Here is a 26288-nt window from a genome sequence, read left to right on the forward strand (position 1 = left end):
TATTCAGCTACAGTTGCAGAGACCTGGTGCTGTCAAAGTACCAGGCACCTGCCTGACCGGGAAAGAAAGGGAGGTGAAGTGTGAAATTGCAGCAAGACAAGGATTAAAATGGTGTGCTGACAGAACAGAGTGCAGACACTGTACAGACACACGCTGAACCTTTGAGAGCTGGACTTCCCTTTGCCCAACCTTTTCCAAGTGTGGAAGTTTAGTAAAACAAGAGTCAAGACGCTAAGCTGACAGTGAGAGTGTGCGGATGTACTGCAGTCACCCAGACTGAACATAGTGCTAACTTTCCTTTGCAAGTCCTTTCTAGTCCACCCTGGGAACCAAGGTTACCAAGCATACTAAGACAAGATAAAAATGCAAAAGAAGGATTCTAGAGCAACACTCACTATTGGACAGTTATTTTATTAATACTCAAATATCATTGGCCTTTAACATGTATATTTAATTGGGTATTAACATCTGAAATGAGGATTAGGATTGGTACCTAAATATGGAGCAAATGGTGGGATTCAGAGTGCGCAACGTTTCTATTGAATCAATAACTGTATCCAACTAGTTAATTTCTGCCTAAAAGGATTAACATATGAGGAATGTTTGATGACTCTGGGCAATTACTCGCTGGAAGTTTAGAAAAATGAGGGGCGTTCTCATTGAAACTGATCAAATATTAAAACGCCTAGACAGAGTGGATGTGATTAGGATGTTTCCAATAGCGAGGGAGCCTGGGACCAGATAGCCAGCCAGTGGTATCTGTGCATCCGCACCAGACTTCGAGACGAGTGGTCCCGGGTTCAAATCCGCCTGCCTCCTTGTATGTTTTCTATTGTTACTGGATTAAGCATTGAGCTAGTAACTTGTCCTTGTAAAAAAAACCATCAAAAATGCTAAAGAAATGGCAAGATTGTCGCACAATGCACAACAATGCGCAGAGAGGAACAACAACGTGGACCGGAGGGCACAGCCTCAGAATAGGAGGACGTCCCTTTAAAACAGAGATGAGGAGGACCTTCTTTAGCCAGAGGGTGGGGAATCTATGAAATTCATTGCACCAATGGCTGTGGAGGCCAAGTGATTGGGTATATTTAAATTGGAGGTCGATAGGTTCTTGATTAGTAAGGGCATCAAATGTTATGGAGAGAAGAAAAGAGAATGGGGTTGAGAGGGATAATAAGTCAGTCATGATCAAATGGCTGAGCAGGCTCAAAGGCCTAAGGAGCCTAATTCTGCTCCTGTCTTATGGTCTAAATGGTATTTCTTTCTTTAAACTTCAGGACTGTTCAGAGATAGGGGTCAGGTTCTTCTCCTTGTGCACAAGTAAATAAAGTGTGATAGAGGAACGAGTAGGAGTTGTCAGAGTTCAGCTAATCGGTAACAGCACAACTATATAGACTGAGGCATGAGCTGCAGAATTTCCAGCATCGAGAGTCATCAAAGATGATTCACTGAATCCCTCCACTATCCTTAATTTGCTCAAACTGCCAGATGAAGCAAACTCACCCAGTGACTGGAGCTGGGGGTGAGGTCAAAATCTGGACTGGGACCTTTTCAGATAACATAGGTGCTGCTGGGGCTGGGGGATATCCTCAGAACCTTTGATCTTCCAGCCAAAACTTACAATATAAAATCCTATCTCCTACTTTCCAACAGCAAACAAGGGTTTCACAATCGATCTGGAGCCACATACAACACAAAACAGGCCCTTCAGCCTACCAAATCTGTGCTAACCACAAACTACCCATTTTACATCAATCCCATTATTTTTCGCTCCTCACACTTCCCTCAATTTCCCCCTTTGATTTTCCAACCCACACACTGGGGTAATTTACAATGGTCAATTAATCTACCACCTGCACATCTTTGGGAAGCTTTTGGGTCAAAGTTTGTTGCCTCTTGGTGCCAATAATGACTCTCTGTAGCCCTTCATTCAACTTCTTGCAGAGCTCAATCAATCATAATATGCCGACCAGTGGTGTAGTGGCATCAGCACCAGCCTTGGATGCGAGTGGTCCCAGGTTCGAATCCAGCCAGCTCCTTGCACACTTCCCATTTTTGCTGGGTTGAGTGTCAAGCTAGTAACTCGGCCTCATAAGAAAAAAGACAAAATGCTAAAGAAAAGGCAAGGTTGCCACCCGATGCACCACAAGACACGGAAATGAACAACAATACATAATATCCCAGAATAATTAGTTAGAGACTAAAACAGAGGTGTTTTGATGCCTTAAGGAACCCATTGCTTTCATCAAATTTTAAGGAAGGTTTACACAAACCAAGTATTTCTTTGACACAGTAAGCATGTGGGAACACAAACAACACACCGCCTAATTATTGATTTCAGCTGCTTTATACCTTTACAGAATGTAACATTGGCAATGCTGTGTTTAGGAACATCAGGAGCCCTTTAAAACCATGCAACACTCTATAATTCAGACAGCACGTGTACACCTTCACACCTCACGCTTTGTTCTTGCAGTTTACGACTACACCTGTCTGTAACTGGAGACGCGATATCAGTTACTAATTTTCCAAGGCGCCAAAATCCCCCAATACCCAACCGCAAGCTTGAGCAAGAAAGAGGCATTTTCTGTAACACTAGCTGACCTCCCAAACACAGATGGGGCTGGAATTCAGAGGGAGCTGGGTCAGATTTCCAATCTTCCTACTGCTGACCATCTGGGATCATCCAATGCCCACAATGGAAATGAAAAGGAGAGTGGTTGCCAAGGTAACGGCAGCAATGAATGTTGGGTAACCATACCAAAGAGAGGGTTGGAGGTGAATGGTGAGATGGGAATTTAAAGTAGCTCTGGCTTCTCTACATTGGGCAGAATTCAGATTGCTTCCCGCTGGGATCCAGCTTATTTGTATGCCCTCTTGTCTTCTAAACCATGGGTCTGAGTGCCACACCAGAGACACAAGCACTGAAAGCTAGCCCAATCTTGCTGCACATACCAATCATCCGAGGGGTCAGCATTGTAAAGGGGTGAGCAGCTTTGAGCTCCTGGGCATCAATACTTCAGAGAATCTATCCTGGGCCAAATACATTGAAGCATTCCAGTGGTTGTACTTCATTAAGAGTCTGTAAAGATTTGATATGTCACCAAAGGACTCTCGCAAATTGCTACAGATGTACTGTGGAGAGCATTCTGGCTGATTACAACACCATCTGTCTAATGTGCCACATCAAAAGTGGCTGCAGAGGGATGTAGACACAGCTAACTTCATCACGAGCACAACCCCCCCCCCCACACCATTGAGGACATCTTCAAAAGCAATGGCTCGAGAAGTTAGCGTGTATTTTTAAGGATGCTCTTCTCATCAGCACCATCAGGAAGGCGGTACAGGAGCCTGAAGATGCACACCCAATGATCTTAATACAGCATTTTCCCCTCTGTCATCATGTTCCTGAATGGTCCAGGAATACATGAACACAACCTCACTATCCTTCTGTTGCATTTTTTTATTGTAACTTATATTAAATGTTTATGTCTTGTACTGTACGGCTGCCACAAAACAACAAATTTCTTAATATGTCAATAATAATAAACCTCATTCTGATTCTAATTCCACATAAGGCTTCTCTGTTGGAAGAGCTATATCTTAGCTTAAATCCAGACCTCATCTCCTCTCTCCGATGGGCAGCACAGACCGCATGGACACTCTGTTAAAGAGCAAGGACAATTCTCCCCAGCCACATGGTGTAAATTCCCAGTCAACAAGCACCACACAATTTTTTCTATCAGATAAAGTCTGATAGAATAATATGAGACTATGAGAGGCACAGATTGAGTCGACAATCAGAGGGCAAAATTATTAAAATGAAGAGGGATTGATTTTAAAGCTGGAATCTAAGAGGGCAAGTTTCTTTTAATCAGAGAGTGATTGATGGACATGCTGCCTACGGAAGTGGGGGAAATCAGAGATTAAGCGCTATGTTTAACAGGCATTTAGACAGTTAAGTAAAAAAGCAAAAACTCAGCGGCCACTTTTTTTGGGTACACCTGCTCATTAATGCAAATATCTAATCAGCCAGTCATGTGGCAGCAACTCAATGCATAAAAGCATGCAGGCATGGTCAAGAGGTTCAGTTGTTGTTCAGACGAAACATCAGAATGGGGAAGAAATGTGATCTAAGTGACTTTGACTGTGGAATGTCTGTTGGTGCCAGACAGGGTGGTTTGAGTATCTCAGAAACTGCTGATCTCCTAGGATTTTCACGCACAACGGTCAATAGAGTTTACATTGAATGGTGTGAAAAGCAAAGAGCATCCAGTGAGTGGCAATTTTGTGGGTGAAAATGCCTTGTGAATGAGAGAGCTCATAGGAGAATGCCCAGACTCGTTCAAGGTGGCAGGAAGATGACAGTAACTCAAATAACCATGTTACAACACTGGTATGTAGAAGAGCATCTCTGAAGTCACAACATGTCAAAACTTGAAGTGGATGGAGTACAGCAGCAGAAGACCAGGAACCTACACTCAGTGGCCACTTTATTAGGTGTAGGAGGTATCTAATAATGTGGGCACTGAGTGCAGAAGGATATGGATCTAATGTGGGTAAATAGAAACCCATGTAGTTGGGGAAAGGATCAGCAGGGACCTGATGGGCCAAAGGGCCTGTTTCTTTTCTATACAACTCTATGACTCTGTGCATGGAATATTATGAGGTGCATAAGTAAGACTCACCCCAGCAAAGGTGTCTATAATCACTGGTAAGTGGTAGGAGATTGAGACAGGATTTAAGGACGGATTTCTTTGCTTAAATTACAGTGGATAACTGGAACACCTGAAATACCGAGGCATAGAAGGCTCCAGACCAAGCGCTGGTAAATGGGATTAGTATAGAGAGTGGTTGGCTTGAGCTGTACTCCAATGTTAGCAAATAAATTGCCAAGATCGGAGAACAACTTCAACCAACTATCAACCACCCAAGCTACACATTTTCCAAATTATTTTCACTACACATAGAGCACTAGAGTCGTAGAGCACTACAGAACAGTAGTGGCCCACCTTGTCTGTACTCAGCATTATGGCTGGCATGTACTCATACTATTTCCGTGATACTATGCCTGCTGTTTATGGGAGCTTGTGATTTGCAAATTAGCTGCCACATTTAACACTATAATGGCTCCTTTTAAAAGTGTTTTATTTTCTACAAAGCATCCTTGGGAGCCTTCAAATTCATGATCAGTACTGGAAATGAATCTTTGTCACTCTTAGTCAAAACTTTATGTCAGTGAACTGAAGCAAGACACCAGCAAAGCCGTCACATGGTGTACTGTGCAAGGTGGATTCATAGAATGGTTACTAGCTAGAAGACCATTCAGCCCATCATGTATGCACCATTCTAGCAAATCATATCACTGGTTTCACAGAATCCAGTCTATTACTCCTAATGTATGTTGTCAAACTTGTTTTGCAGCAGCAGTACAGTGCAATATATAAGATATACTATAAATTATCATAAGAAATATATTTTAAAAAGATAAATGAATAGTGCAAAAAGATAGAAAAAACAGTGAGGTAGTATTCAGGAGCTGGTTCATTGTCTGTTCAGAAATCTGAGGGCAGAGCAGAAGAAGCTGCCTGCAAGGAGTTTGTATGTTCTCCCTGCGACTGAATGTGTTTCCTCCAGGTGCTCCGGTTTCCTCCCACAGGCCAATGACATACCGGTTGGTAGGTTAATTGATCATTGTAAATTGTCCTGTGATTAGGCTCGGGTTAAATAGGGGGTTATTGGGCAGTATGGCTCAAGGGACCCAAATGGCCTACTCTGTGTCATATGCCAATCAATCAATAAATGAATGAATGAATAAATAAATAAACAACGTTGATTTTGTGACTTCAGTCTCCTGTACTTCCTCACTGACGCTGAAAATGAGAAGAAAGGCATAGTGTGGGTGGTGGGGGCCCTTTATGATGGATGGTGCATTTCCCTTTGGAGATATTCTCAGTAGTGGAAAAGGCCAATGCCCCTGATGGAGCTGGCTGAGTTTACAACCCTCTGCAGCTTTTTGCCTCCGGCCCTTCCTCTGCAGGCTTGCAATCTATGTTCCCAGCCATATATTTATCCAATTCACAACAACAGAACCCACCTCCACCACACAGGAGCAGTGCAATTCAGATTCCAGCAACATGCTGTGTAAAAAGTCTCCTCCAACAATAACAAGGCCTTTTCAGCACATCAATAAATTCATAAGCGTTCAATAAAGAATGCACTTAAATAGGTTAGGAGGATTCGGAAGGGGCATTGCACAGGTATGGGATTGCTAATGGACCAGCGGCTGAGTATGTTGACTCTTGCATACAAATGGAAGGAAGGGAAATGCAACATTAGCATTCATTTCAAGAGGACAAGAACACAAAAGCAAGGATGTGATGATGAGGCTTTGTAACGCATTGATAAGAACACACTTGGAAAACTATTGATAACTTCGGCCCCTTTGTTTAAGATACAAGCCAGGAGCATAGTGGCATCCGCACGGGATTTCGAGGCGAGTGGGCCAGCCGGCTCCTTGAATGCTTTCCATCTGTGCTGGGTTGTGTGACTATCTAGCAACTCAGCTTTGATAAAACAGACAACTGCTAAAGAAACAGCAAGTTTGTCGTCTGGTGTGCCTCAAGGCGTAGAGAGGAACAACAATTATCTAAGAAAGGATGTGCTGACATTGGAGAGGGTCCAGAAGAGGTTCACGAGAAGGATCCTGGTAATGATAGAGTTAACATATGAGGAGCGTTTCATGGCTCCGGGCCTGTAAGTACAGGAGTGTAGAAGAATGGTGGGGAGAGGTGAATCTCATTGAAACCTATCAAATATTGTAAAGCCTAGATAGAGTGAACGTGGAGGGGGCACTTCCAAAAGTAGGAGAGTTCTGGATCAGAGGGCACAGCCTCAGATTACAAGGATATCCCTTTAAAACAGAGGTGAGGGGGGATTTCTATAGGCAGAGGGTGGTGAATCTCTGGAATTCATTGCCACAGACGGCCAGGTCTTGGGTATATTCAAAGCAGAGGTTGATAGGTTTTTGATGAGTAAGGGCATCAATGATTATGGGGAGAAAATGGGAGTTGAGAGCGACAATAAATCAGCCATGATGGAATGGGTGGGGAGAAGACATGATGGGCTGAATAGCCTTCTTGTGGTCTATAGTCTTATAGTGCAACTGGTATTGTCTTAGTGGCAAAGCAATAAGGTCAACACCAAACTACCAGCTGAATGAACAGGTAAGTTAATTGTATCATCTGAAGCCCCATTGAGTGATAGGGGTGGGTTGCCCTCACTTAAAGAGCAGTTGTGCTTTGAACATGGCATGCTGAGTGCCTCTGAGCTCAGGAAACTCATTCCCTGCGAGCTTCACTGTCAACACTACACCCAGTGTACAGCCAGATGGCGGAAACTCCCCCAGGAAATTCTAACCTGCTGCATTCCAAAGAAGTTTGCTTGAACACCCTTCCTTTCCGCCCCTCATGTAGAAGGTGGACTGGGGAATTATTCCAAATATACCTTTGATCTCTAACTTCACTCAATCTCTTTTCTTGCACTGAAGCGCTAACATCTACACTCTGATTTCAGTATCAGAACCAGAATCAGGTTTAATATCATTGACAAATGTCGTGAAATTTGTTTTACGGCAGCAGTATCGTGTAATACATAAAATATACAATAAATTATAATAAGAAATATACAGTGGATTCTGGTAAATTGGGAATAATTGGGACCAGTACATGTTGGTCCAATTAAGTGGCAGTCCCAATTAACCAAAGTTTCATGAACTAGTTTAAAAAGAATTTAAAAAAGACAAACACGAGGAATTCTGCAGATGCTGGAAATTCAAGCAACACACATCAAAGTTGCTGGTGAATGCAGCAGGCCAGGCAGCATCTCTAGGAAGAGGTACAGTCGACGTTTCAGGCTGAGACCCTTGGTCAGGACAAAAAAGACAAACTGAGTAACAAATTGTGTATTTAATTGAACTACAGAACAAATTAAAACCCTGCCAATAGTACTACAGTACAGTATTATAAAGCTGCAATGAACTAAATCATCACGGGCATGGACACCTAGTACAGATAATGGACGGCCTTCATACAATGCTATCAATGACTGCATCATCCAAATCTTCCTTTTTATTGTAACATTCAAGACGATTGTCAATCCCTTAAAATTCTACATAGTTCCTAACTTGTTGAAGTAATCAAATCATTTCATTTTCACTCCTGGCCATTTCTGGCATCTCCAAGTCTGAATGCTTGAAACCACAGTGAGCAAAACAGTTCTGAATTGTCTTCGTACTTATTCCTTGTCAATTATCAGTGATAAAAATCATTGCTTTTTGAACACAAAGAAATGCAACTGACGCTATTTAAAAACTAATCGTTGTAGGCACAGTATAGTGTCTAATGGTCTCATACATGCGTGCAACGGATGCCAGATAAAAACTGTTCAGCAACAATCGCCTGCCTCAATTAAGCAGCGCAGTGTCCCAAATAAACAAAGAGAATTCTGGCTATTTTCTCGATTAGTTCTTGTTTTTTTTTTAAAGAGTTGGCACAAATAAGCAATGTCCCAATTAACCAGAATCCACTATATATTAAAAGTTAAATTAATTAAGTGCAAAAATAGTGAGGTAGCATTCATGGTTTGGTTCATTGTCTGTTCAGAAATCTGATGGCAGTGAAAAAGAAGCTGTTCCTAAAATCTTGAGTGTGTTTCTTGAGTCTCCTGTACCTCCTCTCTGATGGTAGTATTATGAAGAGAGCATGTTCTGTGTGATGGGGGTCCTTAATGATGGATTTCAACTTTCAGAGGCATCGCTTTTTGAAGATGTCCTCAATGCTGGGGAGGCAAGGGCCTATGATGGAGCTGGCTGAGTTTGCAACCCTCTGCAGCTTTTCTGATCCTGTGTAATGGCCTCTCCGTATCAGACAGTGATGCAACCAGTTAGAATGCTCCCCACGGTACATTTTTGGACCCTGCACAACTGCTGGGTGCCAAATTCAGGGATTCCTTTGCAGTCAGGAAACAAGAATTGTAATATCAAACCCTCCCACCACGTGGCAAGTTTGATTGACATCTGGCCTCGCGACAATCTTGGCTGGAATTTAATCGCAACTCTTGGCAGAGCCGAGTCTCTCCCCCATTCTAATTCAACTCTGTTAAATGGAGCAACAAAAGGGTCAAGAACATTCAGAATGCAACTTCTTCAACCCTTTACCTTTTCCACCTATCAATTCCCAGCTTCTCACTTCATCTCCCCCCCCCCCCACCTGGTCTCACCTGTCACCTGCCAGCTTGTTTCTCTTCCCCTTCCTTCTTATTCTGGCTTTTACCCCCTTCCTTTCCAGTCCTGATGAAGGGTCTCAGCCCAAAATCTTTTTTGTTTATTCATTTCCATTGCTGCTGCCTGACCAGCTGGGTTCCTCCAGCATTTTGTGTGTGTTGCTTTGGATTTCCAGCATCTGCAGAATCCCTTTTGTCTATTGAATAGAGTGTCCATTTGTGTTAATGTCACAAACCCATTTTGTGATATTGTTCGGTTTAAGCTGATCGCACTCTTTCTCTTGACATAGAAGGGCCAGTCTCGAACCCAAGCGATAAAGTGGTCTAAGTGCAGCACAGAGGAACTGCTACACTGTCAGAGGTACCAACCTTCAGCAAGTTCGACTAGCGTTTTTTTCATTGTACTGTATTTTGAGATACACCACAGTGGCAGGCCCTTCCAGCCCCTAAGCCCATGTCAGTCAATTACACCCATGTGACCAATTGACCGACTAACCCATACGCATTTGGAATGTGAGCAGAAAACAGAACGCCTGTGTTGCCCTTAAGGCATTTATTTGACTTTGTTGGGTCTACGTTTTAAATGATTTGTTTGTAACTATTTTCTAGTTAAAGTTAAAGGTTGATAACTATGTTACAGTTTAACAGAGGTAAATTCATTGTCTGTGGTATATCGCAGCATGTGATGATGTCACCTCTGGTTTCGCCACATCTTGGTTCGGTAAGGTGTAAAGGTGGGCGCCATGTGTGCAGCATGATCGTGAAGAGCTCCGTGTCTACCCACAAAGAAACATTATAGAAGCAACGCCCTAAGTTCATAAGAAAGTATTTGAAGTAAAAATATTAACGCGGTTTCTGTTAAAGGAGCGGTGGTTCAGGTGGCGCGCATTGGCTTTTCAATTTCAAACGCGGGGTGGGCTCGAGCCCGGCGGCGGTTTGACGCTACCCCCCTCGCTCGCTACTCGGGGTGGCTGGAGACACTCGCTATAAGAAGAGAACGCATGGTCTCCAGAATGAAACAGACACTGTATATGTTTGTATTTTTTTTATCAACAGTGTTCACCATACGATGTTAATGTGGAAGAGTGAGCAGTAAATGGTTAACCTTACTACGACTCTGTCTTCATTGGCTCCGGTTTAGCTTGGCGTTTAGTCAGAGTTTCAGCACACTGCACGAGAACACTACAACGCCCACAGAGTCACAAGAAGGACATACAAACTCTTTTCAGACAACTGTGGGGATTGAACCTGGGATGCTAACACTGTGATTTGTGCATGATGGTCTGTATTTCCAGCATCTGCAGAACCTTTTGTGTTTATAATAACACTGCACCATCTTTGGGGCACTGATTCTGCCCCGGATGAAGATAAACTTCGGACTTGATCTCCCCAGGAAGAAATTTGACAGGAAAATAAGAGTTGAAGAAGGTACAGGAGCCTTAGGACTCACCACCAACTTCAGGAACAGTTATTACTCCTCAACCATCAGGCTTGTGAATCAAAGGGGATATCTCCCTCAACTTCACTTGCTCCATCACTGAACTGTTCCCGCAACCTACGGACTCACTTTCACGGAAGTTTCATTCATGTTCTCAATACATATTGCTTATTTATTATTATTATTTTGTATTTCCACAGTTTGTTGTCTTTTGCACGTTGGTTGCTTATCCATCCCATTGGGCGCGGTCTTTCATTGACTCAGCTCTGTTTCTTGCGTTTACAGTGTATGCCCACAAGAAAATAGAACTTAAGGTTGTATATGGTGACATATACAGCGCCAATAAAAAGTATTCACCCCCCCCCCCAGAAGTTTTCATGTTTTATTGTTTTACAACATTGAATCACAGTGGATTTAGTTTGGCTTTTTTGACACTGATCAACAGGAAAAAACCCTCTCGTGTCAAAGTGAAAACAGATCTCTACAAAGTGATCTAAATTAATTACAAATATAAAACACAAAAAAAAAAATCCCTTGCACGCTTTCCATCCGTGCTGGGTTGAGCATCAAGCTAGCAACTCGGCCTCGTAAAAATAAGAAAGCCTGCTCTCTCTGGCCGTCCATCCCATAGGATGATGATGGTTCCTTTCAGTCAGTTAGTGGGGTGGTACCCCACTCCTCAGAATGGGAACAGCGTGTGCGTGAATGGATTTAGGTGAGTAGGGGATTGCACAGGTCCAGACCCACCCTCTCAACATCCCCTCCCAGATCCAGCGACATAGTGGGGTTCAAGATGGCTGGGGGAAGTTCCGTTGCAGTGAATGGCCAGACCAAGCTTCGATGCAAGGGATGCCCTTTCCGCGCTTCACGGCACGTGATGGCCGTTGACCCTACGAGAGGGTTCATCCGCCCTTTGACAGGTCTCGTCTTTCGTCCCGCAGGGTGTCTAGCCACCCTCTTCGCCAGGCAAGCCTGGTGGGGGAGCCGGCTTAGTCCCTGACTACCTGACCACGCGACAGGTAGTACTGGGTTACACGGTACCAGTAGCACTCAGACGAGTGACCTGACAACAAAAAAAGCCTGCTACAAAAACGTTGTCACGACGGTGTCCCGATGACTCCACTCGGAGCTATCGGCTTTCTTCTTCATATAAAACACAAAATAATTGATTGCATAAGTATTCACCCCCCTTTAATATGACACACCAGATCATCACTGGATGGTTTAGAAGACACACAATTAGTTAAATGGAGATATGTTTTTGTTGACCTGTGTGCAGTCAAGATGTTTTAATTGATCGTAGTAAAAATACACCTGTATCCGGAAGGTCCAACCGCTGGTGAGTCAGTATCCTGGCAAAAACTAACACCATGAAGACAAAAAGACACTCCAAGCAGCTCCACAAAAGGGTTATTGAAAAGTACAAGCCAGGAGATGGAAACAAGAAAATTTCCAAGTCATAGAATATCTCTTGGAGTACAGTTAAGGCAATCATCAAGAAATGGAAATGTAACTCTGCTTACAGCAGGCCGTCCTCAAAAACCGAGTGACCGTGCAAGAAGGGGACTAGTGAGAGAGGCCAACAAAAAACCTGTGACAACCTGGGAGGAGATAAAAGCTTCAGAGGCTGAGATAGGAGAAGCTGTGCATACAACAACTGTTGCGGGAAGCTTCACCAGTCAGAGCTTTATGGGAGAATGACAAAGAGAAAGCCACTGTTGGAAAAAATCACTGTTGGAAATCTCAGCTAGAGTCTGAAGTCAGCTGGAGGAAGGTGCTATGGTCTGGTGAAATCAAAATCGAGCTTTTTGGTCATCAGACTAAATGTTATGTTTGGCATCATCAAAAAGCACACCATCCCTACTGTGAAGCATGGAGGGAGTTGCATCATGCCATGGGGATGCTTCACTGCAGCAGGCCCTGGAAGGCTTGTGAAGGTACAGGGCAAAATTAATGCAGCAAAATACAGGGAAATCCTGGAGGAAAAGCTGATGTAGTCTGCAAGAGAACTACAACTTGGGGGAAGATTTGTTTTCCAGCAAGACAACGACCCCAAGCATAAAGCCAAAGCTACACAGGAATGGCTTAAAAACAACAAAGTTAATGTCCTGGAGTGACCAAGTCAGAATTTGTTGATAGACTTGAAAAAGGGTTTTTGATTCACAATCCCCATACAATCCAACAAAGTTTTGTCAAGAAGAATGAGGAAAAACTGCAGTGTCTAGATGTGCAAGGATAATAGAGGCCTATCCTCACAGACTCAAGGCTGTAATTGCTGCCAAAGGTGCATCTGCTAAATATTGACTTGAAGGGGATGAATACTTAAGCAATCAATTATTTTCTGTTTTATATTTGTAATTAAATTAGGTCACTTTGTAGAGATTTGTTTTCACTTTAACAAAGAAAAGTCTTTTCCCGTGTCAAAAAAAGCCAAATTAAATCCACTGTAAATCAATGTTATAAAACAATAAAATGTGAAAACTTCCAAGGAGGTTAAATACTTTTTATAGGCACTATATGTACATGGTTTATAAATTTACTCTGAACTTTGAATTTTGATTTGGTTGCCAATTAGCCAGCCAATGATCTCTGTGTTGCAGAGATGTGTTTTAATCAGGACCCTGGTGACTCGAGGTGACCCGGAGATCTGGTACCCCAGATCCTAGTGACACAGAGTGAGGCCCCCCAAACAGCTATTACAATGACATTCAGAATGTTCCCAGGAATGAGAGTCTTAACATATGAGGAATGTTTGATGACTCTGGACCTGTACTTCCATGGAGTTCAAAAGGATGAGAGGGGAATCTCATTGAAACCTATCAGATACTGAAAGACCTAAATAGTGTGAAGGTGGAGATGGCAGTTCAATAATTAGGATAATCTATAAGGTTAAGGACACAGCCTCAGAATAAAGGGATGGCCCTTTAGAACTGGGATGAGGAGGTATTTCTGTCGAATTTGTTTCCATAGTGGGCTGTGTAGGCCAAATCATTGTGTGCATCTAAGACAGAGATTCTATTGGTAAGAAGGTTAAAGGGAGAAGGAAAGAGAATGGTATTGAAAAATACCAGGATTGAATAAGAGAACTGATTCGATGGGCTAAATGGCCTAATTCTGTTCCAATATATTAAGGGTGGCGGGGTGGAGATATATCACCAAGAGGTGTAAGGTGCTCATTCCCTCCGCTAGCCAGCAGGTCACCATTTGGCAAGATGTAGCACCTGCTTAGCCCCCAAATCATGGCCACATGAAGCCATGGGAGCAGCTGGTAGATGGTTGTATGACTACCTGGTGTATATGATAAGTCCTGGCTACGCGACCACAGACGCCAGTCAGGCAATCTCTGCCGAGCATTGACAATGGCTGGGGTCACCCATCTTGTAAAGGCACTGCCCAGAGAAGGCAATGGCAAAGCACTTCTGTAGAAAAACTTGCCAAGAACAATCCTGGTCATGGAGACCTTGATCCCCCAAGTCATACAACATGGCACATAATGATGATGATATCATATAATCTGACGGCAGTCATGTTTCTTAAAAGGAACACTTAAGGTTAAGACAGGAAGAAAACATTACAAATGAGTTGCATATCTGCAAAGCTCCTGCCTCACAGAAACATCACACCTCACATTGGTGGCCAAATGCTTCCCCTCCATTCCCTCTGTGTCCCCACCCCGCTCGCTTAATGCAGCACAAAGCAGGAGAACAGGAGAACATCATAGAACAGCCCGGGATTTTCAGTTCCATGAGCACACTGTGCTTGCTCACAGAACCAACTCGATCAAGCAAACTGCTCCACTTTAACACCTACCCCAGATTTCAACCATGCACTTCAGGTGAACACCTGCTCCCACCTTGAGATGTAAAAGGCATCAGAAGCAGGAAGCATGAAAAGTAAAAAAAAAATCCTCAGTAAAGCTGTGCTCTGCTTTTGAAATAGTTTTAGAAGGTTAATGGCAGTGAATTTTAAAATCAGAAAGTACACTGCTCACTGCCTCAGTAAAGCAGCCAACATAATCAAAGGTCCCACCTACCCTGGACTTCCGCTCTTCTTCCCAGATTGATTCCTGGGATGGCAGGACTTTCATATGATGAAAGACTGGATCAGCTAGGCTTATACTCTCTGGAATTTAGAAGATTGAGGGGGGATCTTATTGAAATGTATAAAATTCTAAAGGGATTGGACAGGCTAGATGTAGGAAGATTGTTCCCCATGTTGGGGAGGTCCAGAACGAGGGGTCACAGTTCGAGGATAAAGGGGAAGCCTTTTAGGATCGAGATGAGGAAAAAATTCTTCACACAGAGAGTGGTGAATCTGTGGAATTCTCTGCCACAGGAAACAGTTGAGGCCAGTTCATCGGCTATATTTAAGAAGGAGTTCAATATGGCCCTTGTGGCTAAAGGGATCAGGGGGTATGGAGAGAAGGCAAGTACAGGGTTCTGAGTTGGATGATCAGCCATGATCATACTGAATGGCGGTGCAGGCTCCAAGGGCCGAATGGCCTACTCCTGCACCTATTTTCTATGTTTCTATGTTTCCCCTTCCTATCAGGCAGAAAGCATGTACTACCTGGCCAAGGACAGCTCTGTCCTGCTCATATAAGGCTATTGATGGCCCCCCGATACAAGATGGATTCTTGACCTCATACTCCACCTTGTCATGATCTTATACCTAACTGCCTGCCTGCACTGCACTATAATCTGAATTCTGTTGTTTCTTTTTCTTTATTCCACCCTGATGAAGCGATGTAAAGAAATGACCTGTATGAATGGCATTCAAAACAAGGGTTTTCCCTATAGCTAGGAATGTGTGACAATAATAAACCAATATAACACTTATAAGGTTGTATCTTAGCAAGGTGATCAGGGAGATTGACCCAAATAGTTCCACCTATCCATCACCCCTCTTCTAACCTAGTTCCAGCTATCACCTGCTAGACCCCTTCCTCACCCCTCCATCGCACCGACTATCTCCCCTCCATACACTCAATCCTGATGCAGGGACTCTACCCAAAGCATTGCCCACCCTCTGCTTCCACAGGTGCTACCTGACCCAGCAAGTTGGTTGTTGTTGCTCCCCTACCCAACCAACATTTGCTTCTCCATTAATGTCACTGAAACAAATATAAGAGCACAGAAGGTTGGAATTACTTGGCCAGTCAGGTAGCAACAGCAGACAGAAGAACATTACAGACGTCTGGTCTTTCTCCAAAGCTGGGCAAAGCAGGAAAACGTACAAAGTGCTAAAGGAAATCAGCTGGCCAGGCAGCATCTATAGAGAGGAATAAACAGTCGATGTTATGGGCCGAGACCTTCTGAACATTTTCCATTTATGTAGGTGAGACCATGACTTCCGCTGGGTAAAACTTTGGTCTTAGGAAAATATTAATACATGGCAAGAAGATTGGACAGCCGGAATGAACAATGAGGAAAGGGTCAGAATCAGAATCAGGTTTAATATCATCTGCATATGTTGTGAAATTTATTGTTATGTAGCAGCAGTACACTACAATACATAATAATGAAAACTGTAAATTACAGACAGAAGTATGTATTTAAAAAGTTAAATTAAATGGGTAGCGCAAAAAGAGAAAAAAAGAAACAGGAAAAATAGTGACAGTTTTCATAGGTTGAATGTCCATTCAGAAATCTGATGGCAGAGAGGAAGAAGCTATTTCTGAGTTGTTGAGTGTGTGCCTTTAGGCTTCTGTACCTCCTTCCTGATGGTAGCAATGAGAAGTGGTCATTGTGCTGGGTGATGGGGTTCCTTAATGATGGATGCCACCTTTTTGAGGTATTGCTTTTTGAAGATGTCCTGGGAAGGCTTGGGCCCACGATGGAGCTGGGTTCGCAGCTTCCTGCAGTTTATTTCAGTCCTGTGCCGTACTGCGCCACACCCCCACCATACCAGACAGCGATGCAGCCAGTTACAATGCTCTTCACTGTTCATCTGTAGAAATTTGCAGTGTCTTTGGTGACATAGCAATTCTTCTCAAGTTCCTAATGAAATAAAGCCACTGTTGTGCCTCCTTTGTAACTGCACCAATATGTTGGACACAGGATAGATCCCTCGGAGATGTCTCAGGCTAGGTTTGTATCCGCCAGAGTGAAGAAGAATCAGAAGGGATATCTTTGAACTATTCAAAGTTCAAAGTGATTTTATTATCAAAGTACATATACATAACCATATTCGACCATGATATTCCTGTAAATGCCTGCAAGAAAATGAATCTCAAGGTAATGCGTGGCAACACATACTACTTTGATAATACGTTTACTTTTAGCTTTGAGACAACAGAGCCAGAAACTGCTGAAAACACTCAGCAAGACAGAGAAAGACTACATTACAAAAAAAAATCATTTCCTGAAATAGATCAAAATAGATTACTAGGGTCAATGTCACATCGCTATTTGCGCTGCAAGTCCGTGGAGGCCTGGGCGCTCCGTAAATGCAAGACTTTGCCAGTCACCTACCGTGCAGTGATCAATCCTCAACGCAAAATGGATAAACTCCCTGATGTACCGACAGCTAGCGCCGCTCTCAGTACACACAGAGCTGAATGGGTTAATGAGATTAAGGCTGAACCGCGCTTTCCGCAATAAATAACCCGGACTGCTACTTAATAGATTCGCTAATGAATTTGCCAGGCGCGCTCAGGAAGGTGACCCACCGTTGTACGATAGCTTCAGCCTTGGGTTGCCGCTGACCGTCCTGGCCCGGAATCCAAACCCTTCCACTGAGAGCAGCTGCAGCAAGAGGCAGTTCCACAGAAGTTTCATGGTCGGTCGGTCTCACCGTGGCGTCACACTGCGACCCGGCTCAGATCTGCAGAGGGAAAGTGAGGCGAGAGTGAGAGAAAAGCCCCAGGTGATGGAGCGGTTACAGGTGCACTCACCCGGCCCCGGCCGCTCGCACCCGACCCGAGAAACTGGTGTGTGTGTGTGTGTGTGGGGGGGGGGGGGGGGGTAAATGTTTCCTTCTGCAAACTAAGATCCAACCTGTTCAATTTTATCAGGACCTGGGTGACCATCTTCCTTTCACATACATACATACACACACACACACACACACACACACACACACACACACACGTATATTACATACCCACGTTGACACACACAATCATACCCACACACACAGACACAAACCTACATATTCACAGGCGTTTGCACACACATACATACCGCATCTCCACACAAAGGCGCACATATATAACCACACATAAATAACTACAGACACACACATCCACATTGACACACACTAATAACCCCACACGTACAGGCGCACAAACGCCACATACCCACACTCTCAAGCACAGACACACAGATGCACAGACACATACCCACATATCTATTATCACAGACACACACCACATATCACAGACAAACAAACATACATACATACACACACACGCGCACGCACACGCAGATCGACTTTGGAAACTAGTTGACTCTCCGCGTAGGAACAGATTCTGGAATGCACTTTAAAAATCACCCTTTTGTTCACAGCTGAACAGGTACAAGAGTGCTTTCAGTTCCCCCCTCATCTTCTTTCTCTCACCCTTCCTAGCTGCCTCACTCCCCCCTCCGCTCTCTCTCTGTTACCTGCAACAAACGCGAGCTGCCGACAGTTGGACAAGACTCTGCTTTCACTCGCTCCCTCTCCTCGCATTCTCTCTGATTCTTGGCCCGGCTTCAATTGCCACAGAAGGGAGTTAGAGCGAGACCGGCTTATGCTCAGGTCCGCCAGCAACAGAGGGTGTGGTGGAGTGCCTGTGTGTACGAGAGAGCGCAAGAGAGAAGCTCTAAAACTCCCCCCGAAGCGCCGCTGGCCAAGATACTTAATCCAACACCCCTCGCACTTCTGCGTACAACTGTGCGCAGGAGTTGGGGAGATGTCAGATGTGTGTGTGTGTGTGTGTGTGTGTGTGTGTGAGTGAATGCCGCCCCGTGCGATTAATTGGCCAAGTAAACACAGGGCATCCCCCTAAACAAACAACAGCTCAGAGGCATGTCAAGGGGTTTGGGGGTCGTCCCCGCGTTCCCCATCCAATGCTGCCACGAGTTGCCCAACGCTGACCCTCGTTATAGCATTCCTAAGAGGGTTAAGAGGTTTTCGTTTGGCAGCAGGTTGTAAGAGTCCCACAATGTGCTCTCCAGCCGTGCTTACTGCGCGGTGAGTGGAGGCGCGTTTTCTATAAAAGGCCTCTCTCTCTACTCGCTGACGCAGGCGAGATCGAAGCCCATCCGATCTGCTGCACAAATTAACCCTAACTCTCGAACCTCCCTTTCGCTAAGTCCCTCTGCGCCAGACAGAATTACAGGACCCGGGGGGAGACAGTGATTTTGCACGCTTCTGGAAGCAAGCGCGCCGTTGTGCTTGAAGGGTTGGGACGGTTTCTCCTGAAGAAGGGTCTCGGCCCGAAACACTGACTGTTTATTCATTTCCATTGATGCTCCCTGACCTGCTAAGCTCCTTCAGCATTTTGTGTGTGCTGCCCTAGATTTCCACCATCTGCAGAATCTCTTGTGTCTTTGTCCTATACTCTGGGGACCTGGGGTGGAAGGAGCCGTGCAACAGATTTCAGAGCCAGATCGCTGACACCCCGCCCACCTGTCCTTTCTGTAGCCTGGACGAGACGCTGTATCTCGTGCAAACGGAATGGGAGAGGTTGAAGCCCGTGGTTGACTCTGTTAAGGGGCTGCTTCTCAAGTTCTGGCTGCAGTTTAGCTCCACGCTCCTGATCTATGGTCACCCAGTACCGGGGTCGGGTTCTCCTAGTCGGCCGCTCCTGCTCCTATCCGAGATGGGCATTAGCGGTATCAAGTCGAGTGGTCTGACCGAGACGACTCCCTGCCCCTCTTCGGGGTTTACGTTGGTGCCGGGGTGCTCTTGGGGAAGGAGCGTGCGAGAGTTCTGAGAACGGTGGACCCCGCATGAGATTTTGTAGATGAATGTTTTGCAGATAATAGTAATCGTATTTTAATTTGAAATCGTTAATAGTTTTGTCAACCCCTGATTATTGTACGATTTTTTTGTGTGTGAATAAACTTTTGTATGTTTATTAAGAGGCTTGGAGATGAAAGGCAGCGACGGCAGTTCTGTGAGTCACAGTTTTATAGCACAGATACGGGCCGTTCGGACCATACGTTAACGCCTTTGCCCGCATTAGGCCCAAATCCTTTTACTACATTCCCACCCAAACAGCTACTCATTAATATCGATTTTTCTAACCTAGTAATTTCTCCCCCTCACCTCTTCCTTTCTCCTCACTTGCCTATCACCTCCCTCTGGTGCCCTTCCTCTTTCCGGGCCACTCTCCTTCCCGATCAGATTCCTCCTCCGTCAGACCCTCACCCATCACCTTTCAGCTTCCCACTTCACCCCACCCAGCCACCCACCTACCCCACACACCTGGCTTCAACTATCACTTGCCAACATGTACTTCATCCCCTCCCCCCAGTTTCTTATTGGGCTTCTTCCCCTCCACCCCCCCACCCACCCTCTTATTCTGACTTCTTCCCAGTCCTGATGGAGAGTCTTGGCTCTTTATTGCTTTACATGCATGGTGCCTGACCTGCTGCGTCCCACCAGCATCTCCAGCCTGTTACTTGCTTGTGATAGTATCTGCTTCTCCCACTTCCTCTGGTGGCTCACTCCCCATACCCACTAACCTCTGTGGGGGGAATGTGCCTGTCAGATCCCCTTTCAATTTCTCCCCCCAAGTCCATGTCCTAATACTGCCCTACCTGTGGAACAAGACTCCATCTACCCCAAGGGTTCCCAACCTCTTTTTATGCCATGGACCAGTAACATTAAGGGATCCATGGGAAGCACATTGATCTTCCCTGTTTATGTCCCTCATAATTTTCCATCAATGACCAACAACCTGAGGTCATGCTGGGGAACAGGCCACAAGTATCGCCATACTTCCACCAGCTAAAGAGCATGACCACAACTTCCTAACACTACCCCATACATCATTGGAATTTGGGAGGAAACCCACAGGGTCATAGGGAGAACGTACAAATTCCTTACAGACAGCACTTCAAATATTGTGCTAACCACTACACTACCATGCTGGTAGTGGCTGCCATTGTATCTAACTCCCCCTACAGGACTTGTACTTTCTCTCTCATTGTTTCTGCTCTCCCTGCTATAAAGTCCTGCCCCATACAACACCAGTACTTTAGAGACCATGCCTGGAATCCTCCAGAGCATACACATAGCTGGCTTGTGGATTTCACTGTTTCCCCTTTCTGGGGCTCATAGCTAATGGCACAGGAGGCTTGCGTTCTCTGCCTGTGAGCCCTCAGACATTCCGCGAGCTGTACCCCTCCTGAAGCACCTCGCCAACCACCTTCCCCACCCCAACCTTATGTAGGGCTGCAGGTCCAGAATAGGAAGTTGGTACTGCTGGTCCCTGTTGGTGCAACTCCTGCAATTACTGCTGCTGGGGTTCACCATGCTTCTGCTGGTATTGACTAACCCTGCCGCTGGGGTTCACCATAATTCTGCTGGTATTGACAACTCTGCTGCTGGGGTTCACCATGCTTCTGGTATTGACAACTCTGCTGCTGGGGTTCACCATGCTTCTGCTGGTATTGACAACTCTGCTGCTGGGGTTCACCATGCTTCTGGTATTGACAACTCTGCTGCTGGGGTTCACCATGCTTCTGCTGGTATTGACAACTCTGCTGCTGGGGTTCACCATGCTTCTGCTGGTATTAGCTCTGATGCTGCTGTTGCTGCTCCTGCATTTCACAGGTGCTGGCATCCACCCTACTGGTATTGGAAATCACCCTTCTGGTACTGATCCATTCGCCACTGTGCTGGCATTAACCCAACTGATGTAGCTCTACACCTGCTGTTCCCAGTGTTAACCCTGCCGGTGCTGGCATTAATCCTGTTGATGCTGGTATCAACTATGATAGTACAGATCTACACCTGCTAGTATAGTTCTGTTCCTACTGGTGCTGCCCCTCATGCTGCTGAGACACCCATGCCCATTGCTCCCGATCCTTCTGGTCACAGCATTGCTGTAGTAGTTCATGTTATGCTAGAACAGGTCAACTCCCTCACAACTCTGCAGTCAGAGGAAACAGGGCACCTGGGCTCCCACAGTGATCCGAAAGATCAAACTCCAAACTGGACGGAGCCCAACCCCTAACTTTGCCAAAGTAACATCTCAAAACAAAACCATGCAGGGGTTGCCCGTCTGGGAGGTGTGCGAGTGTTCAGCTCTTGAGACAATGCCCTGTCAGCACCTGCACCACAACGTACACACACTCTTACATTTGTGGTCAGTGCACACAGTTGTGTAAACTTCAAGAGAAAAAAAAGCACAAACAAAAAGTGCCATTGCCACTCAAATCCGAAGTAAATTTACTATCAAAGCACATATGTCACCATATACAACTCTGGGATTCATTTCCTGTGGGCAAACTCAGTAAATCCAAGGCTATAATAGAATCAATGAAAGATTACATCCAAAAGGACAAACAACCAATGTACAAAAGACAACAAACTATGCAAATACAAAACTAAATAAATAAATAAGCAATAAATATCAAGAATGCGAGACGAAGAGTCCTTGAAAGTGAGTCTATAGGTTGCGGGAACATTTCAATGATGGGGCAAGTGAAGTTGTGTGAAGTTATCCCCTCTGGTTCAACAGCCTGATGGTCGATGGGTAATAACTGCTCCTGAACCTGATGGTATGAGTCCTGAGGCTCCTATGCCTTCTTCCTGTTGGCAGCAGTGAGAAGAGCATGACTTGCGTGATGAGGGTCCTTGATGATGGATTCTGCTTTCCTGTGACAGTGCTCCATGCAAGTCTGCTGAATCACGGGGAGGCCTGATGGTTGAGGGGTAATAACTGTTCCTGAACCCGATGCTGTAGGTCCTGAGATTGTTGGAGTGGCTTTCTCCAACCATGTACGTCAGCAGAAGGATTCTTTACTGTGGTCATTCCACATGGAGCATTAGCATTGGCTGCACTGAGCACCAGCTCATCCCGCAGCATACCCTCTCGCAGCCTGGACTGAGCTGGTCCTCAGAATTCCCTGTTGAACATCTCACCGCACTGGAAGACCTATGGGCTTCTGGCAGACCAATGGACTTCAGTCAGAGTTGACGTTCCTCCAGCAGCATTTGACATCTATCTCAGTGTATGTCCCCGAGAACAGCTTGTAGATCGGGGGTCCTCTATTAAACAGCTGCAGGGGATGAACTAGGATATGGACCCTTGCATCGGTCTCCATATCCACTTAGCAAATCCAGAGTCTGCAAAGAAGTTGGGTGACTGGTTCTTCCCCACTGAGGGCAGCATACATTAAGCTTAGCATGTTGTCTGTAGAGGAAAGCTCTGACTGGGAGGAACCCCTCACTGTGAGGTCTTAGTAATTTGTATTTGGTACACTCATTTGAGGATGGTACCTCTGCCATCGAATGGTCCATGAATCCGTGACCACAGGAGTGTAGTGGTTGTCCCCATGGTTTACAGTACCAGTGACATGGGTTCAATTCCCACCGTACCCTGTGAGGAGTCTGTATGTTCTCCCTGTGACTGCGTGGGTTTCATTCAGGTGCTCCAGTTTCCTCCCTCAGTCCAAAGACATATCAGTCGGTAGGTTAATTATTCATTGTAAATTGTCCGGTGATTAGATCAGGATTAAATCGGAGGATTGCTGGGTGGAGCTGAACACTTCGCATGGTTTTAGGTTCATGTACCACTCCTGGACACACACATAAATCTCAGTTGACACGGCAGTATCAAGGCGGGAGTGTTTCACTGTCAAAGACACCATTTCCCAGATGACACACTAATCCCATCTGGACTCCTCCATCGTACAGCATGAAAGCGCTGAACTGTTATCCTCAATATTCTGATTAATATCTATGCCTTGATGGAAATCACTGAAGTAGATTATATTTGACTATTATTTGATTACTGCTTGTGACAGCGTGCTGTGCACATCGGCCAATTTCCTTTCCTCCTCAGAGGTTGTAATACACATCAGGGCAGTTGGCAAGATACATAACAATCTCTTTATGCTCAACACAAAACATCCCCACTCTTCAGTTTAAAAATACAGCAAGGAAGCACCCTTCTGGCCTAACAAACCCGCAACGCCCAGTTACACCCATATGAAAATGGACCTACTAACTTGTGTGTTTTTGGAATGTGGGAGGAAACAGGAGCACTTGGAGGAAACCCACATAGTCACAGGGAAAATTTACAAACTTCCTACAGACCACAGTAGAATTGAGTCCAGGTCACTGGCACTGTAAAGCATTACACTACCCTGCCACCTCTTCTCTCTCCCCCATTACCATGGTCCTTTGTGTGTCAAAATTAAGCCCAAAGCGAAACTCAGTTGATAATTTATTTTGTTAGATCTCACTTGGTAGAAAACGGTACTTAATTCTTTAAAATAATCACACCCGCAAAATGCTTAAGAAATGAGAAGAATTTGCAGCTGTACCTCGAACACATTGATTTACACTGGAACAGCCAGACTGCGATTGTACTGTTAGCTCCCCCCCCAGATGTTTCCAATAACCTCTACAGATGTGGACACAACATCAAAGATGATTGTTTTTTTTTTATATATAAAAAGGCCGTGCACCTTGAGGTTTGCAAAGGAGTTATTTGTTGTGCATCAAAGTGGTGAGAGAATCACAGCGGTGAGAGAATCACAGCTCACCCGGTCCCAGTAACTGAATGATCTTCTTGATCACTGCAAAGTCGTTGCTCTACTTATGATATTGGGGATGAGCAGGGGCTGGGGACTAATCAACGAGATGCTTTATGCAATTGGATTGCTATCCCTCGGTGTTCCTCATAGTTGTTTAGCTACAAGACTGCCAGACTCACAAGAGAACATAGAGGGATCTGACCACACAACGTGTCAGACTAGCGACCATTGGGAAATCTTTATTCTTGCTGCAGATGGTTCTTAGTTTCTTTATAGGGTAATGACACTTGGCTCTGTTTCCAAAAAGAACAAACTATCTGAGTCATTTAATGCATTGAGGCTTGGTCTGGTGAAAGAGTCCACAGAAATGAGAGTGAGCTTTTTTTTAAAAGGGGTGACACTTGTTTATTCCAAAGGTAGTGAACATTTTGGAAATTAATCCTGTTAAAAAGCAGAAGAGATTGGAGTCCATTGAATTCAGCCCACGCTGACCTGATCTTCTGTGTAGTCCCATCTACCTGCACCTAGACTATATCCTTCCAAACCCTTCCCATCCATGTACCTATCTAAACTTCTCTTCACTGTTACAATTGAACCAGCATCTACTACAACCGCTGGCAGGTCATTCCACACTTGAACACTTCTGAGTGAAGGTGGGTGGGGAAGGTAAAATCCATCTCCTTGAAATGCAGTATGACCAGAAAGAACTCCTGCTTTGATCAGGGTGTGTCTGCAGCCAAAAGGACAATCTCCCCTCTTGTAATTGGTACTTAGCAATACCAACTCACATCTCCACAAACAGATCCTTCGAATCCCTAGTGGGCAAAGGAAATGCTTCAAAGATGTCATCAAAATTGGCCTGAAGAAATTCAACATTATTTCTAAAAACTGCGAAGACTTTGCACTCAATAAGTACACCTGGAGGAAATCTGTTCAAGAGGGTGTTGTGGTACATGAGAACGACCTCTGCTGTGCCACAGAGGACAACCAAACGACCCAACCACTAACCCCTGGGGTCTACGGACTCCTGGATAGATGTATTGGTCCATGGCATAAAAAAAAAAGGTTGGGAACATCTGTACTAAACGCAAGCACTTACTCTTGCCCAAACTGCACCAGAATATGTGGATCACAGATTGGCCTCTATAGGCACCTGAGGACCCACCAACAGACAACCCACTCGGAAAGTATCATACTCGACTCGAGTGATCATACTACAACTGTTATTCTCATTTACTAACATTCACCAGCCATACTATTCACTGATATTCATCCCCCTTAAATCATGTAGAATAAAGGCAGCAACTTATAGAATCTACATTCTTTAATTGTCTACCAAAAGCTAAACTGAAACACAGAGGCAAAACTATCAGTGAAGTTAACTACATGGGACAAGGAGGTCAAAACAACTAGACAGAAAAACATGATTTCCTTTCATTCCCTCCCCACCCACCTATCCCCTCACCTGGACTCACTTTTTTTTCCCCCTGACAGCTTGTGCTCCTCCCCCTTCCCCACACCTTTTTTATTCTGACTTCTGCCCCCTTCTTTACTGGTCCTGATGAAGGTCTCAGCCTGAAATGTTGACTATTCAATCTATTCCATGGATGCTGCCTCACCTGCTGAGTTCCTCCAGCGTTTTGTGCATGTTACACCATGATACACTGTGCCGTGATATCTCGGTGCTAGGAAGCTCACAAGTACGTATCTTGCTTATGGACAATATTAACTGTGCCCAAGATATCCCGTTAGTTTATAAAAAAAGATAAAAGATAACCTTTTTTTGTCACATGTACAGCGAAACATACGTGAAATGTGTCGTCTGTGTCAGATAAAATTAAATCAGCATGGCTTTTGATCGGCAG

At 44.8% G+C, this 26288-nt stretch overlaps 1 protein-coding gene across 8 annotated transcripts in view; it reads right to left on the minus strand.

Annotated features, from left to right (window-relative positions):
• The window catches only part of sema3b (sema domain, immunoglobulin domain (Ig), short basic domain, secreted, (semaphorin) 3B), a 495602-nt gene that overhangs the window by 176679 nt on the left and 292635 nt on the right, over positions 1 to 26288 (minus strand). For 7 of the 8 annotated variants that reach the window (XM_072280301.1, XM_072280307.1, XM_072280306.1 and 4 more), the window contains one exon: positions 17394 to 17548. In XM_072280301.1, the coding sequence (XP_072136402.1) occupies positions 17394 to 17502 (109 nt within the window). In that variant the 5' untranslated portion in view covers positions 17503 to 17548. Of the gene's footprint in view, positions 1 to 17393; positions 17549 to 18327; positions 18608 to 26288 lie in introns of those variants that run through there. The other variant, XM_072280300.1, reaches the window with a different exon arrangement.

The sequence above is a fragment of the Mobula birostris genome, chromosome 16 (genome assembly GCF_030028105.1).
Source record: "Mobula birostris isolate sMobBir1 chromosome 16, sMobBir1.hap1, whole genome shotgun sequence".
Lineage (NCBI taxonomy): Eukaryota > Metazoa > Chordata > Chondrichthyes > Myliobatiformes > Myliobatidae > Mobula > Mobula birostris.